The following is a 15262-nucleotide window of genomic DNA, read 5'->3' as shown; positions in this document are numbered from 1 at the left end:
TTACCGAGCCCGAAAATTTATCGACCCTTCAAATTAACATTTTCAAGAAGGTTACCAATCGGATGTTAGATGTGTACTGACTGAAAGTTAGGCTTTAGAGACATGATCATGTTGTTATCTGCTTTGTTCTAGCTGTCAATAACTACTAGTTCTCTCAAATCTGTACTTAGTGTCCTGTTGTTATGGAGGTGTATAGGTACCCTGTCAAGTCCACTCTTTGTTTTTGTTAGATGTATTTCTGCTTTCAATTTGTATCGATCTGATGAGTTAAGTCGATTGCAACAGATCTTTATCGTTTGTTCTTATGCAGTGCTGTTACACCACTGTCCAATGTTTAGGGGAGGGTTGAGTACTTACAAATATGTTTAGCCACTCCAAATTCTGTACACACGAATTGAATTCACATTATGGTATACCCATGCTGTTTTTTTTACACATATTATAATGTTCGATTGTGTTGCTCAAGTCTTCTAAATGCATATTTAGTGAAAAAATAAGACACTTTATATTTCAATTTTATTAACATGTCAATGTTTTCTTCATGTAAAAAAATATAAAAATAAAATAAGTAAACAAAATGATCATGTCTTCATAACACATCTTGATTAAGATGACATAACAATAACACAAACACTTCATTTAATACATATACAACAAACTAATGCATTGATAAATAATATGGCAGTTCACAAATAGAAAAGCAATTTTACAGATCAAGCCATGTATCTGAAATATTTTGAAAAGTTATATGAACAAACATTATTTAAATATGAATATTTGATAAATCGCACATAAAAGTTGCATTTCAAAGTGGTCGAATTATGTTAAATAAAGGCAACAGTAGCATACCGCTGTTGTAAACAAAGTATTAAGAATGTAATGATACCAGCCTAAGTAATACATCATCAACTGTACATTGAAATCTTCATAGTTAGTTTTTTTTAAATATTCATTGTTGTTGAATTCTTTAAAAAATGGATGAGTAACTTTGTTTGTAAGGAAAGATTTAAGAAAGTAAAAAAAAAAAAGATATTTGTGTTCATGGAAATGAAACTGTATGTGTGCCACAACAACAGCAAATCACCTATCAAATACCTGATTTCCTCACACATCTTAATAGGTAAAAACAGCTGTCATCTTATGAGACGAAATTTCAATTTGCAAAACTTAATGATAACAAGAAATTACTATAGTTTTCGTTGGCCTTTTGGTTTTCTTCCCAAATATTTAATAGTTTTCTTCCATTTGTATAGTTTTAGTAAGATATTTGCGAATAAACAGATGTATGCTACGTTATTGAAATCTTGATTATGTGTAAAATTATACATACAGTATATCCTCTTCTACTTGTATACCCTATGGTAAAGAGTATATTTAATCCACTAACAGTCTATACTCATCTTACATTTTTTTAAACAAATTAGATACACAGTATCATTATTAAAGAGGAACACTTATCCTTCCACTTAGTACAAAGTTAATACACCAAGTTCAGGAAATACAACTTAGAAAGATACTTAGATGTACATGTATATTAATTGCTTTATATGTTTGACAGTCACAAACGTTCTAGTATTAAAAAGAAATATCACAGTTAAAATTTTATCACAAATGTTTGGAGTGGGGACTGTAGCAGTATAAAATACAGATACTAAAATTATAGCTTAAAAACATATCAAATAATTATAATTTTTCTCTAAAAAAAAAATGAAGTTTCGGAAAGGATATACAACTATTAGAAAACAGACGAAGATACATATTTATTTGCTTACTTAGCAACAGTTGTTCATGGTTAAACATCATCATTATAATTCTTTGGATATAAAAAAAAATAATTAAATGTTTATTATGTTGTTCTACAGTGTAAAGCTATGTAGGAAAGTAAAAGTTGCAAATACCCGGAACTCTAAAGAGGTACATCTATAGAATGATTTCATCTTTGCATGTTCGTATTGTAGATCACTTTCTTTTGCGTAAACTTTAACTTTCTTATTCAACAGACCACGTTTGATAAATTTCTACATAATGAACAACTAAGAAGTTAAGTAAAGGAAACACATTATTACCAAGTAGGTAATTACATAAATGAATAAAATTGAGAAAGGAAATGGTGTCAAAGAGACACCAATACATGTATACATAAATATCATTTACTATCGAAACTGCAAGAAATATTAATTTTAAAATATTATCTTGCTCGTATTTTTGAGATTCTGTTATAAATATAAACGTTTGCAAGTGTATGTGTATGTATAAAAAAAATCTATTGTTTTTAACATTATAAATAATGTGCAGTCTAATTATGGACAAATAAATAGAAATGAAATGCAAGTACACTGTATAATGTTTCTTAATATTGAATGGTTGAAAGGTGATATATATGATATAGCTATAAGCATATGTAATTAATATAATGAAATGTTACAGGAATCACAGATTTGATTTGGAGCAATAAAACTGAAAATTAAGATCTCAACAAGACCGCAATTGATTTTTATGTTTCAAAAAATAGTTATGAAATTAATTAATATTATAACAAAAATATTTATTTCATAAGCAACACAATAAAACAAAACATTTCCAGACATATTAGTTCTTTGTTTAGCAAAAGTTCAATAATTAAAACGGTAATTGATATAAGTTCCTGGAATTACTACCTTTATACACTCCGGGATAGAAGTTGGGAGCATTCAAACAGTAAGAAACAGAAACAGAAAAGAAAAGCTTCATCGATATTAGCTTAACAAGAAGCTTAAATTGAGTACAGAAATATTAATTGAATATTGAAATCGTAGTTTAAATAACAAAAGTACTGGTTACTGGATTGATTGCCCAGCTATGTTTATGTAAATACAGTTTTCACTTTTGTAAATTCATATTATGTCCATTTATAATCTTTGTGCCATTTCAGTCACTGTAATTTTTTTTTTTATCAATTCAGATCACATGATGAGCGAGGTAACTTTATATTGACATACAAAATGAAATATTGCAGTTCAGGTTTTTTTCTGAGATCCATCATCTAATTGAACGAGAAAGGAGTATTTACTTGAATAAACATCAAGATGGTGTACTTGGTAGTGAGTTAATATGAACATCATTACAATCACCTTTCTGGATAATATAATAAATATTTTTATCATCAGAGGTTCTTCGCACATTCTGTGGATGATTTTCAGTCAGCAAGCCTACAATAAAAACAGATATCCCTAAATAATGTTCTGGCTTGAGAACACATCTGGCAAATAGAAAAATTGTTGCAAACAACTCATTTTAATAAACTGAATCACTATCTGCATACTAATAATTAATAATTTATCATTTAAAGTTTCAAGTATAGTTTTTATAGTTGAGCAGTCTAACTAAAATAAATTAAAATGAGCAACAAATATAAGCATGGTATTACAATAAATAATGCAAAACAATGTATGATGTCTTCTGCAGAAATGAAAATTGTAATAATCATGATAATGGTGCATGATAGCACATTTTCACCTTGTTCTGCATTACAGCATATTTGTTACATATTTGTCACTTACCGTCACATTCAAGGTGTGGGTCCTCACTCTGCTCGAAGTCTGTTTTTTCTGAAACTGTATTAAAATACAATTGTAATAACAATAATTTACTTTCCTTAATATTAGACTATATGTTAAGTTTTGAAATGTTAAGATAAAAGATACAAGGCTTAGTTATTAAAGTATATCAAAATATATTTTTTGGTAGTACATGTAGTATATTCACATCATGTATAATTTATAAGGGGACTCTTGCTATCTCACTTGCGTATTGTTGTAATTGTACATTATCTAACGTTTTAAGATAGATGCAAGCAAAATCATCGTTAGACTATTATTCTATATTTCTTAAGTAGACATTCAACCCGTGTCCCTTATACAACAGTTATAATTTGCGATATGTCGACTGAATTCAAAAGCTTACGTAAAACATTACCAGCAGAGTTTGAGGATCCACTACCCATTTGTCCGGGTGAATTATTATTCTTGTTCATGGATGACCTAGAGGTGAGCGTGGCAGCAGAGGTTGAGGCTGTTACGTTATAATAGGCTTTACTACAACATGATGAATGTTTGATGACATAGTACACCAAGAAGATAACACCAAATGCAGAGAAAGTTGAAATCATCAATATGACAACTAGTATGGTTTGAGATTTCTTAGCATGTCCATTATCTTCTTTTGCCGGCAGATTTCTTGTTCCTGGAGTTGAACTGAGTTTTGGGGTGACTATCGTTGTTTCAATTTTCACTAGAATATAAAATAGCATGTATTTAATGCAAGCAATGGCCATAAAAAGTCAGAAATATGTTAGGCATTCCATATGACAAAAGGTGTTCTTTAAAATTTCGTGTTTTGCTTTTTAATAATGATTGTCATCCCCAAATGAAATTCACCTGAGACCACCTCCAGTTTTTGGTGGGGTTCGTGTGACTTATTTTTTTTTTAGATTTCCATGTTTTGTCTTCTGTACCATTATTTGTTTGTGCGTCTTTTTATTTTTAGCCATAGCGTTGTCAGTTTGTTTCAAACTATGAGTTTTACTGTCCCTCTGGTATCTTTCGTCCCTCTTTTGTAAGTAAATTTTAGAATTTAGTGTGTCGTTCATTTTGCTTAACTAGTTTATATTATTGTTTAGGGCCCAGGTGAAGCTCGTCTCCAGATGCGGAATTTTCATCATTCATTGAACAACTATTGTGGCCTTTCAGCTATTTCTGCTTATTAGTCAGGTTATTATCCATTTGACACATTACCCGTTTCCATTCTCTATTCTTTCTCATGATTGCCTTAGAAATCTACCTACTTGTAATTGCTAAATACATAAAAGTTGAATTTGATGCATTGAATCTTAATATCATTACATAAACAAAATTTGACTTAAATTTTATTTTTATCAATAAATCTCTTACCACATGCAGCATGTTCCATCCATGATTTTGTGTACCTGAAGTGAGAAAAATACATATACATTACCATACTATTGAAAAATTATTAGTATTAAATGGTTTCAAGAAAAAAACGGTAAAAACCGATAAAGATATCAAATCATACTTTTACATGCTAAATAGAAAAGTAAAGACAAAATGAGAGGTTAAACCAGCAATGAATGCAGTTGAAAGCATAAGGGCTTAAACTATGAATAAGAATATACTGATTCAATTCATAATCTGAAGTTAAATGAAAAACAGAGGATTTAAGTTAATTTAAGTAAATTTTACGGACGCCATCACGAGTTGGTTGACCGTTATGGAATAACCGTTTCACAAATGATATCGGATATGTTCCTTACGTCGTAACTACAATCCCCTTTCATGAATATGACCTACCGAATTAGACTATTTACCGGATTTGTAATCACTTAAGCAACACGACGGGTGCCACATGTGGAGCAGGATCTGCTTACCCTTCCGGAGCACCTGAGATCACCCCTAGTTTTTGGTGGGGTTCGTGTTGTTTATTCTTTAGTTTTCTATGTTGTGTCGTGTGTACTATTGTTTTTCTGTTTGTCTTTTTTATTTTTAGCCATGGCGTTGTCAGTTTGTTTTAGATTTATGAGTTTGACTGTCCCTTTGGTATCTTTCGTCCCTCTTTTAAGAAAACAACCTTACCCTATCAGACAGTCACCACATTCTGAATCTGTGGTCTGTGTACAATTAGTTTTGAACTGTTTATTTTGTCCGTGACAGTCAAGACACTCTGTACACTGGTGATGTGTCAAGGCATTACCAAAGTATCCAGGATCACATATACATGGATAACAATCAAATGCTCCATGAAGTTCATCGGTTGGTATTTCCTGTAATAATATTATTTTGTTATCACGAATTTAGTACACGTTTGCATTAAAGTCAGTTCAAAGTTAAACAACTTGCATATGTTGTAATTAAATGGTAATTCGTTAATTGTTTGTGTATACATTTCTGCAAAATATGTACTCATAATTAATTTCTCCGTCTATTTTAAAGGTATTAGAAATATATTACATTTAACTCATGTATAAATGATCAATTTTGTTGCTACTAACCTTGCTTTTATTTATATGGCCATGTGTATTACAGATGGGACACTCACTACATCTGCCAGCATATCCGTTATTGAACTTCACACCCAGCTTGCAGTAACAAGGATAACAATCTAATGCACCGAATTCTGGACTGATTCTGATATTCTAAAAGTGTTAAAGAAAGCTTGAATAGAGGTCGATTAAAATTCGTATAACTTATTGTGTTAAATATTGATGTAGATTTTTACTCAATTTAGAGAAACTTTATTATGATTGATAATTTGTATGATTGAAAAGGTAGGAATATTATTTTTAACCTTATATACATAGTACTATGTATTGTTGTATTTTATATCTGTGTAAGCTATAAAATGAAAAAGGCACCGTAAGATTTGTTTTTAATACAGGTAAATCTTAGGCCGTGTTCACACCAAACGCCGTGTACAGTAAACATGTTTACATTTGGTTTAATGTAATTTACACTAGTTTCACATTAAATTTGTTCACATCTATACACCTTGTTTAGCTACCTGTACATAAGATTTGTTCACACTTGTAAACTATATGTCATTTAAATGTTCATTACGTAGAACCGAATTCAAATTTTCAAACAACCTTTCTAGCAGTTAAGGAACGACTATTTGACTTTAAAAAAAAGGGGGGGACAATTTGATTAAAAAAAAAATCGGGTCATACAGATGATGAGAATAAACAAATATTCTGAATCCAAAGTTTCCCCATACATTATAGTGTTGAACTTTTAATTGGTACTTTTATAAAAAAAAACCTAAATATAAACTTTCGTACGAGAAACAAATTCTGACTCAGACCAACCCCCCCCCCCCTCCCTTTTTTTTTAAAAAGTAAAGTGGTTGCTCCTTTAAGAAAGTCATTTTGAATGGTTTGCAGTAGTTTAAAGATGTCTCGATTACGCATTAAAAACGTAGGCTGCATCAGCGTGCTTACAGACGAAGAAAAGGAATTGCGATGTTTGAGTAAAGACCAGTGGCAAATATTTCTGTCAGTGTGTACGTTCAGTCGATTCGGGAAAAAAATGAATTATGTGTTCGGCAATGATGATGGATGGGTCTTGATAAGAGGTTAATAAGGCTATGTAAAAGTGTTTTTATAACAAATAAATATATCAAATTTAGGCAAATATTTCTGAACTTTATTAATAAGTGTTATAAGTATCAATTTTAATATCAAAATTAAAGTTCTGAATGCCCAGTTTTGTGTACACTTAACCTACACAAGGCCTACATCGACTACCGACTGCATGTAGACAAAACATGATTTAAACTACGTGTAAACATTGAGTTTTATCAATGGGAACGTAATTACGTTTAGTTTATGTGTGAGTTACACTAACACAACACCGAGTTTAGGTCAATGTGAACACGGCCTTAGTAGCTCTTTATTTTTATAAACTTATTTTTTATTTGTTAAAGTATTTTTACTTTTCACCCTTTCACAACTAAGTTTACAACTTACAAACTGCAAATGATTGGTAGCCTTTCTACAACGTGGACATCTTCGACATTTTTCTTGATCGAAGTCGTAGTATTGTTTGCCCTTGACACATCCAGAGGAACCTACACTATTAACGATCAGTGTACTGTTTACCTCTGTCGAAGTCGTTGAGGCTACCAGCTGGTGCAGTATATGCAGAGTAAATATTGGTAGTAGAAATAATTCTACCATCTAACTTTATCCAGTGGATCTGAAATTAGTAATAAAAAACATTTTGTTTAATTCCTCTTCTTGAATAGATAATAATATTTTTTTACTTTTTATACGCACGTTTACGGAACGTATTTTTGACATGATACTGTTGACCGTCCGTCTGTTGACAGGAGGTCCTTTTCGATATCTTTAAATTTTTGATTTTACGTTTCCAAGTTATAGGATTTAATTCATAAAAAGGGGGGATTTTAGTTTTCGGACAATATCCTTAAAGCGCTTTCACCAGATTTCCTGACATTTTGGTGACTGGTTTAAAGGTACTATAATACCCTCCTTTTAGTTTTTTTATATTTATTTCTGATATGACATGTATGATATTAAGAAATTATTGAAATTTAATTTAATAATTCTTTGAAAAAGCAACGGTCGTATCATGGCGCAACTGTTTGGTATCTTTTGTTTTGAATATTTCAGTTTTTTTCATACCTCAATTGAATACTGACAATACTTCTCGTGTGATCAGAAAGACGAGATATAGAAAGTATATACAGGTTGGGGAAGTTCAACCAAATGATTTTTATTGCTTTGGACGTACGAAATTTATAAACGGATCTTTTCATATATTTTTTTTCGAATGTTTAAACTCCGAAGATTGGAAATGGATTTATCCTGATTTCGAGTAATTTCTTGCAATATGATTGGCTGATATTGTCCTAATATATTTCAGTGCAATTTTTTATGAAGTCAATTCGAATTATCTCCCTTTTACTATTGACTTCATTTAAAAGAAGTCCTAATATTTTTTTATTTTGCATTTGGTTGATATTGTCCTTAATAATAGTTAATAATTTAAATTCTATTTTAATAATATTTTTTTAAACAACACATAAGTGGTGTGATAACACAATCATAATAAATTCGTTATACAGTGTGAAATGGTCCTAATAGGGAATATATCGGGTCAATAAAATTTATTTATCAGGTTTTGCTTCGTCTTAACCAATATAAATTGTATTGACACGATAAATTCCCGTATACGGAGCATTGCACACTGTGTAACGAACAATTTATAATTGACGAAGGAACGATTACAAGAGAAAATCAAACCAAAAAAAAACGAAACTTCGAACAATTAAGAGGGTCCTTAGGTTGTACAATACAAATACCACAAAAAAAGCGCGAGGGATGAAAACGTCTGTTGCTTCTTTATAAAATTATTTGCGTTTATTTCTATCCCTTTTATTCCCGGCACGGGACGTTTGCGCTTTTTCATAGGACATTTGCACTTTTTTATTTGGACACTTGCGCTTCAAAACATAGGACATTTGCGCTTTTTTTAAAAGGACTTTTGCGCTTTTTACATATGACATTTGCGCTTTTGAATTTTTTGGTTGTTATGACTTCCCTCCTCTTTTCCGGGGTTAGGTCCGGCAGGATTGTTATTTCCTCAGACTTCACAGTCAACACAATAAATACAAGGGGAATATAGTTCCCATTTTTAAATCCATGACTCTGTCTGGTATAAAGCTGGTATAACAAATTTAGGCAACAATTAAATGTTCCGTCCGTTTGTGAGTGAATATGTTCATTTTTCTGACTTAAAATATTAGTATTCCCATTGTCCGTTTTAATTCAAGCATTACACTTTTTCACGGTGCAATTCCATGAAAGGTTTTCACTTTTGAGAGTTTGATCAAAACGATATGAAAATCCATCATGACATATATACATTTTTTACCTTTAATAAATTAAAAGTCTCTATAACTTTAAACTCTATGTCGAAGGCTTTGTTAATGTGAACTAACTAATGCCAAATATAAGTTGATTTTATTTACGTAATGCTTACGTCTCACTAAAATTACAGGTAAACGACTATAGGTAAAAAGCGCAAATGTCCGGTCAATTTAATACAGGTGAATCAAATTTTAAAGCGCAAATGTCCTATCGATTAACAGGTAAAAAAGCGCAAACGTCCTGTGCCCGTTATTCCCCTATAGTCGTCAAATTTAGCTATGTTGAATTGAGTTATGATATCTAAATCAAATATAAGAGGCAACAGTAAATTACCGATGTTGAAATCTAGTAAATTCAGAAAATACAAATCAAGGTAACATAAAATAAAATCATATGAACTCCAAATTTCAGCAAGACCAATAAGATGTTTTAACTAAGCATGCATAACCCGCCATGTGCATCCAAACTTTGAACATGTATCTGGTTTTTTTTCTTTTTTCATACGAACGCCTTTAGCACATGGTGTCTTATCTAAACGGGAGACGGAATACACTTTGAATTTAAAAAAAACCGTATCTGTCATCAGTACAGCAGTGCAGCACAACTATTTACCGGAATTATGTTTTAAGATATTAAGAATTGGAATCTTTTTACACTTTACAATACATTTCTACTGGGGAATAAGTTCTCATTTCCACTTCATAATACATTTCTACTGGGGAATAAGTTCTCATTTCCACTTCATAATACATTTCTACTGGGGAATAAGTTCTCATTTCCACTTCATAATACATTTCTACTGGGGAATAAGTTCTCATTTCCACTTTATAATACATTTCTATTGGGGAATAAGTTCTCATTTCCACTTTATAATACATTTCTACTGGGGAATAAGTTCTCATTTCCACTTCATAATACATTTCTACTGGGGAATAAGTTCTCATTTCCACTTCATAATACATTTCTACTGGGGAATAAGTTCTCATTTCCACTTTATAATACATTTCTATTGGGGAATAAGTTCTCATTTCCACTTTATAATACATTTCTACTGGGGAATAAGTTCTCAAATCTACTGGGGAATAAGTTCTCATTTCTACTGAGGAATAAGTTCTCATTTCCACTGCGATCACCGCTGTATAATCAAAAATGCACATATGGCTTATTAATTTGTAAATTGTACTTAGTTCTATATTTTACAATTTGATACATGTACATCTCTGAAATGTCATCACCACTTTATCGTGCATAAATCAACAATTCAGTGTAGACGTCATGCTCTAGTAAGCACAGACATAAATAAAGTAGTATCGATTTATAAACATCACATGACTTGTAATTTTCCATTTAAAATGTTTAAATAGTAAACTCCAAAACAAATACAAGTCGATGGAAAAATTTAACATGAAAATATAAATATGTATAATATAGCTAAAAAACATTTTCATTTATTTACTAATTAGTAACGTTACTGTTGTAGGCAATGTGGCCAGTGGCCACTGGGACAAATTGGATCAGTTGCTATGGAAATGACTGACATTATTATCAATGAAATAACAAATGTGTCAAATTTAAATCAAGGTAAACTTTAAAGATTGTTAAGAAACTACGAAAAACTTGTGTTTGTTCAAAAATAAACAAAACATCTGAAAAAATAAATAAAACAGACATTCAGTATTTCATTCATGAATCCGAGAAGCGCCTAATGTCACGTGGGTAGGTTGTTTGTAAACAAAAGTATTTCACTTATGTTCCACACAAAAAAAGTCATGAATTATGCTATCATACTATTCATTTATACCGAATATGTGTTGTTATCAAGATATATAAAGTAACCATCATATGTCCAATTCAAACCGCAATCATAGTTTCCGTAGCTCTTTACTAAATTGAACTTAAATTACAGTACGTGAATGACCTATTTTCATAACATTTCTCTTGCAGCTTGTTATGCGAGTTTGCGATAATATTGTTAACACTAACGTGTTAAAATCGTCAGTAATGATACATTTAATTATTTAGAAAAACGTAATTCATTTCCATACATAGTAATTAAGATATCTTACCAAATACAATGAAGAATGTCTCCTGCATTAAAACAGTCAACAACATTCAAATTGACATTGAACTTTACCATTTGTTTACTCATGTGATCTCAGGTCTGTGATCACTGTAGATACAATGGGAATCGTACAAGTGTCCACTGCTGTACACAATCGACAAGCGAAACATTAGATATTATTAATAAGATTATGTATAGATATTTGTTGAATAACATGCGTTTTTGTCTAATCCATTTACTTGAAACATATTAACATGAAAGATACGAAGCGGAATAACAATAAATATTGTTACTCTAATGAATCAACAGACAGCACAATTCCTTAAAATTGGCAGAAAAAAATAAATATATTCGGGTACTCGAAGGCTGAGTATTAGACCTTTTCAACAACTATCGACACCGACTAATGACACCTACAGTTTACAGGTAAAATGATGGGGTCGTTTCAAATACAAAAACGTCTGATTATCATTACGTATATAAATTCGATTTGGCGGTTATATATATCTACAGAAGATATATATAAAAAAAGTAAATAAATTTAATTTTCTATCATATAATATTGATATTACATGACATTTCACGTAGAATAGATTTTAAAATTACTGCAATCATTCCGTATCCTGCATGATCAGCTTTCTCTTCATTTTATGGTTATGCCGCATGGCAATAAACGATAAATGTGTATCTGTAAAATTCTGTAAAATATCTGAGAATTTATGAAGCATAATTAATGGACTGTCTGTTTTTGTTTTACAAACGAGCTTATCCTTACCCGATGTACATATTGAATTTCGGGAGAGGTGAAAACATATTGATTTCAAAAGTGGAAGGAAAATATCACATCGCCATTTTTATCAACGAAAGACTACGCCGCTTCAAGATACCTTCTTAAAGTTGATGTATTTCTTTCATGAATAGGGGGGATTTAATTGACTTCTCGTTCCAATGTATCAACATTTAAGCAGTACATACGCATCCCTGCCTATTGAATTTATTCAACACGCTACTTACTATAGAGCTTTGTCATTGCAAATTCTTTTTGGACAGTGATAAGCAGGGGTTGGGATCCCAATGACTTAAGTAATCCCTCATTTAAATGTATAAGCGTCCTCCCGAACTGATTGGCCCATATTATTGCCCGTGTTCCCTTTATCATGTTTATCGTAGAGCAATTTTACAGTTTTCGAAAATGATCTCAGGGTTTCTTACAAGAAGCGGATATCACATAGCAATGCATTCTGTAGTTTAATGGGGTCCGTGTTGATCAAGTCTCGTTGGTTTTATATGTTACACTGTCATTGCTATATTTTATTTTTTTGTCAACGGGTCAGAAATTGTTTCTCTGTTTATCTTTTCCTTGACAAAGCTTTGCCGGTTTTATAATCTTTTCTTTACTAGTAAAACCCCGTCGCATGTTTTGTGCGCCTGAACAAAGTCCTGAAAATGTTGGTAATTTATACGGTCTTCACATAGTAGAAATTTTAGTTAATGGTGGGATATTTTAACATTATGCTTCATCTTCATATATGATTCCCTTTTAGTCGATCATCGCATGCATAGATCGTGTTTTTTTCTGTGTTTTTTTTTTTGGGGGGGGGTCTCTTCTTTTTTTCTCCGTTAAGTTAATCCTCTTCTTTATTCTGAATTTAAACAAAAATCCATGTCATTTGAACTTTAGTAGAAAGTTGTATCATTGCCAATCAAATAAATTTCAAGCAATAAGTTCAATAGTGATCAATAGTATTATTTTCAATTTTTATTTTTGAGACGACCCCTCACATCTTACCTGTCGTAGTCGTGCTCAACTGTAGGTGTAGACAATTGTTGAAAAGGTTTAATACGAGACTCTAACGATGCATCGGTAGGGTATTCAGTAACAGTTCATGCTGCACTGGTCATTCAAGGATATATAAACGTGTTTATGGGTTAAAGCAAATGAATATTGAAAACTTCACAATAGTCTCTCCTATGTAACAAAACAATGATCTTATTGTCACAACTGTTATAACGTTTAACTTTTCAATCTTTATTTACGTTTTATTCAACCAATGAATGCGGCGGTCGTTGGTTGTAGTGACAGGTTTGAAATCCATTCTGATTGGAATACAGATCCTCTGTCCTCACTTAGCAAATACAAATCTTGTGTCCGAGCTTTGGAACAAGATTTATATTTCAATCAGATTGCCTTAAAAGACTTGTGGATGATATAGCGAACAGACAAAAAAAAAAATGGCAGACACATTTACATAAAATTCTGAGCAGGAATGCGTCATTTGATGAATTGCTATTTTTTTTCAAGATTTCTATACATGTAGTACATTTTATATGAGCGTCACTGATAAGACTTATGTAGACGAAACGCGCGTCTGGCGTACTAAATTATAATCCTGGTACCTTTGATAACTATTATAGGAATATGTTATTGTTCCAAAGAAATGTCTTATAATTTAGTAACTATTTTTTAATTGTTTTAAAAGGCATCTATGATCATACATTTACTTATAAATGAAAAAGAAACAAACGATTACACCACCTTGTTTATCAAATATAACATCTAAATTTAAAATGCATAAAATATGAACAAAAGAAATACTCAATGATTGGAAATCGTGCGTATTGCTTGTATTTGACATGAAGTTAAATTCATTTTTAAATGAATGCTTTGGGTACTTTCTTTAATAAACAGATTTTTTTTCAAATAATGTACTGATTTTAAAAGCTACTTCATTTTTCAAAAATGTAAATCTAACTTCTTTTTACTTCAGTATCGTCGGACAACTCTGCGATAGTCAACTCGATTTTAGAGCGAAATTATTTTCCAGATTGTACTATTGTTCTCTGTGAACTGTTGGAATGTGGGAATTCCCATAGTTTTACAGTATTGAATATTTTTATTTGTTTGTACATTAATACATCGTGGCTAAAGTTGTTCTGGCGTATAAAATTATAATCCTGGTACTTTTGATAACTATCTACTCTATACAATACTGCGAAATATAAAGATAAATATCATTTTCATTATCATGTAGTTTTATCAAAACCAAGTAAACTAAGTACTAAATCCGAAGAGACGTGGACATGGTCTAATAATTACGATTGTAAACAGTCTTCCCTTAATGACAGTGTCTGTTTCCCTGGTACTTGTTTATGGAAGTAGTTCTATGATTTGTCCATAGACATATTTTAGGAATAAAATAGAATATTGAGACCGATTGAAGACATGTCTCAGATACATTTGTAGTACATCATTATTTGAAAACTATCTTTGAACTCTCTTTAAATAAAAGGCGAAGCTTGAAACGACCACAGAGATCGAACCCTGAACAGGTTTGGCAAATATAGACACAACATGCAACATATGGCTACTTTTCAAAAATGGAATGAGGGCCATAACCTCCAAAATCAATCTCGGCCATCCTTTTATTGTATAGAACATTGTGGTACAAGTTCATAGCGATCCATACACTAACACACAAGTTATTGTCCCAAAACAAGAAAAAAACAATTTGGACAATAATTCATGAAGGTTAGAACAAAAAGAAACAAAATCGATCCATACAATCTTTTTTGGCTATGAAATCACACACTTATATTAAAGTTACTATCTGGAAATTAGATTTATTCAGAGAACGTAGATGAAGACGACGACAACGAAAATGTCATACTATAACTAACCAAAAAAAAAAATCGGAAATTAAAAAATACAAAAATACAAAACTGAACTTCAACTACTTTGTTAAAGTTTGTAAGCCATT

At 31.2% G+C, this 15262-nt stretch overlaps 1 protein-coding gene across 4 annotated transcripts in view; it reads right to left on the bottom strand.

Moving 5' to 3' along the window:
* Positions 1-502: 502 nt before the first annotated feature.
* The window catches only part of LOC139484788 (tumor necrosis factor receptor superfamily member 27-like), a 68137-nt gene continuing 53377 nt past the window's right edge, over positions 503-15262 (bottom strand). Inside the window, exons 2-9 of one of the 4 annotated variants that reach the window (XM_071268756.1) lie at positions 7517-7745; positions 6044-6187; positions 5628-5815; positions 4929-4963; positions 3943-4269; positions 3540-3593; positions 3111-3188; positions 503-2018 (exon numbers count right to left, since the gene is read on the bottom strand). In XM_071268756.1, the coding sequence (XP_071124857.1) occupies positions 1990-2018; positions 3111-3188; positions 3540-3593; positions 3943-4269; positions 4929-4963; positions 5628-5815; positions 6044-6187; positions 7517-7726 (1065 nt within the window). In that variant the 5' untranslated portion in view covers positions 7727-7745 and the 3' untranslated portion in view covers positions 503-1989. Of the gene's footprint in view, positions 3189-3539; positions 3594-3942; positions 4270-4928; positions 4964-5627; positions 5816-6043; positions 6188-7516; positions 7746-11508; positions 11583-15262 lie in introns of those variants that run through there. The other 3 variants (XM_071268754.1, XM_071268753.1, XM_071268755.1) reach the window with 3 other exon arrangements.

Source organism: Mytilus edulis, chromosome 8 (genome assembly GCF_963676685.1).
Source record: "Mytilus edulis chromosome 8, xbMytEdul2.2, whole genome shotgun sequence".
Lineage (NCBI taxonomy): Eukaryota > Metazoa > Mollusca > Bivalvia > Mytilida > Mytilidae > Mytilus > Mytilus edulis.
Note: the sequence above shows the minus strand (reverse complement) of the source record. Positions and strands in the feature narration are given on the sequence as shown.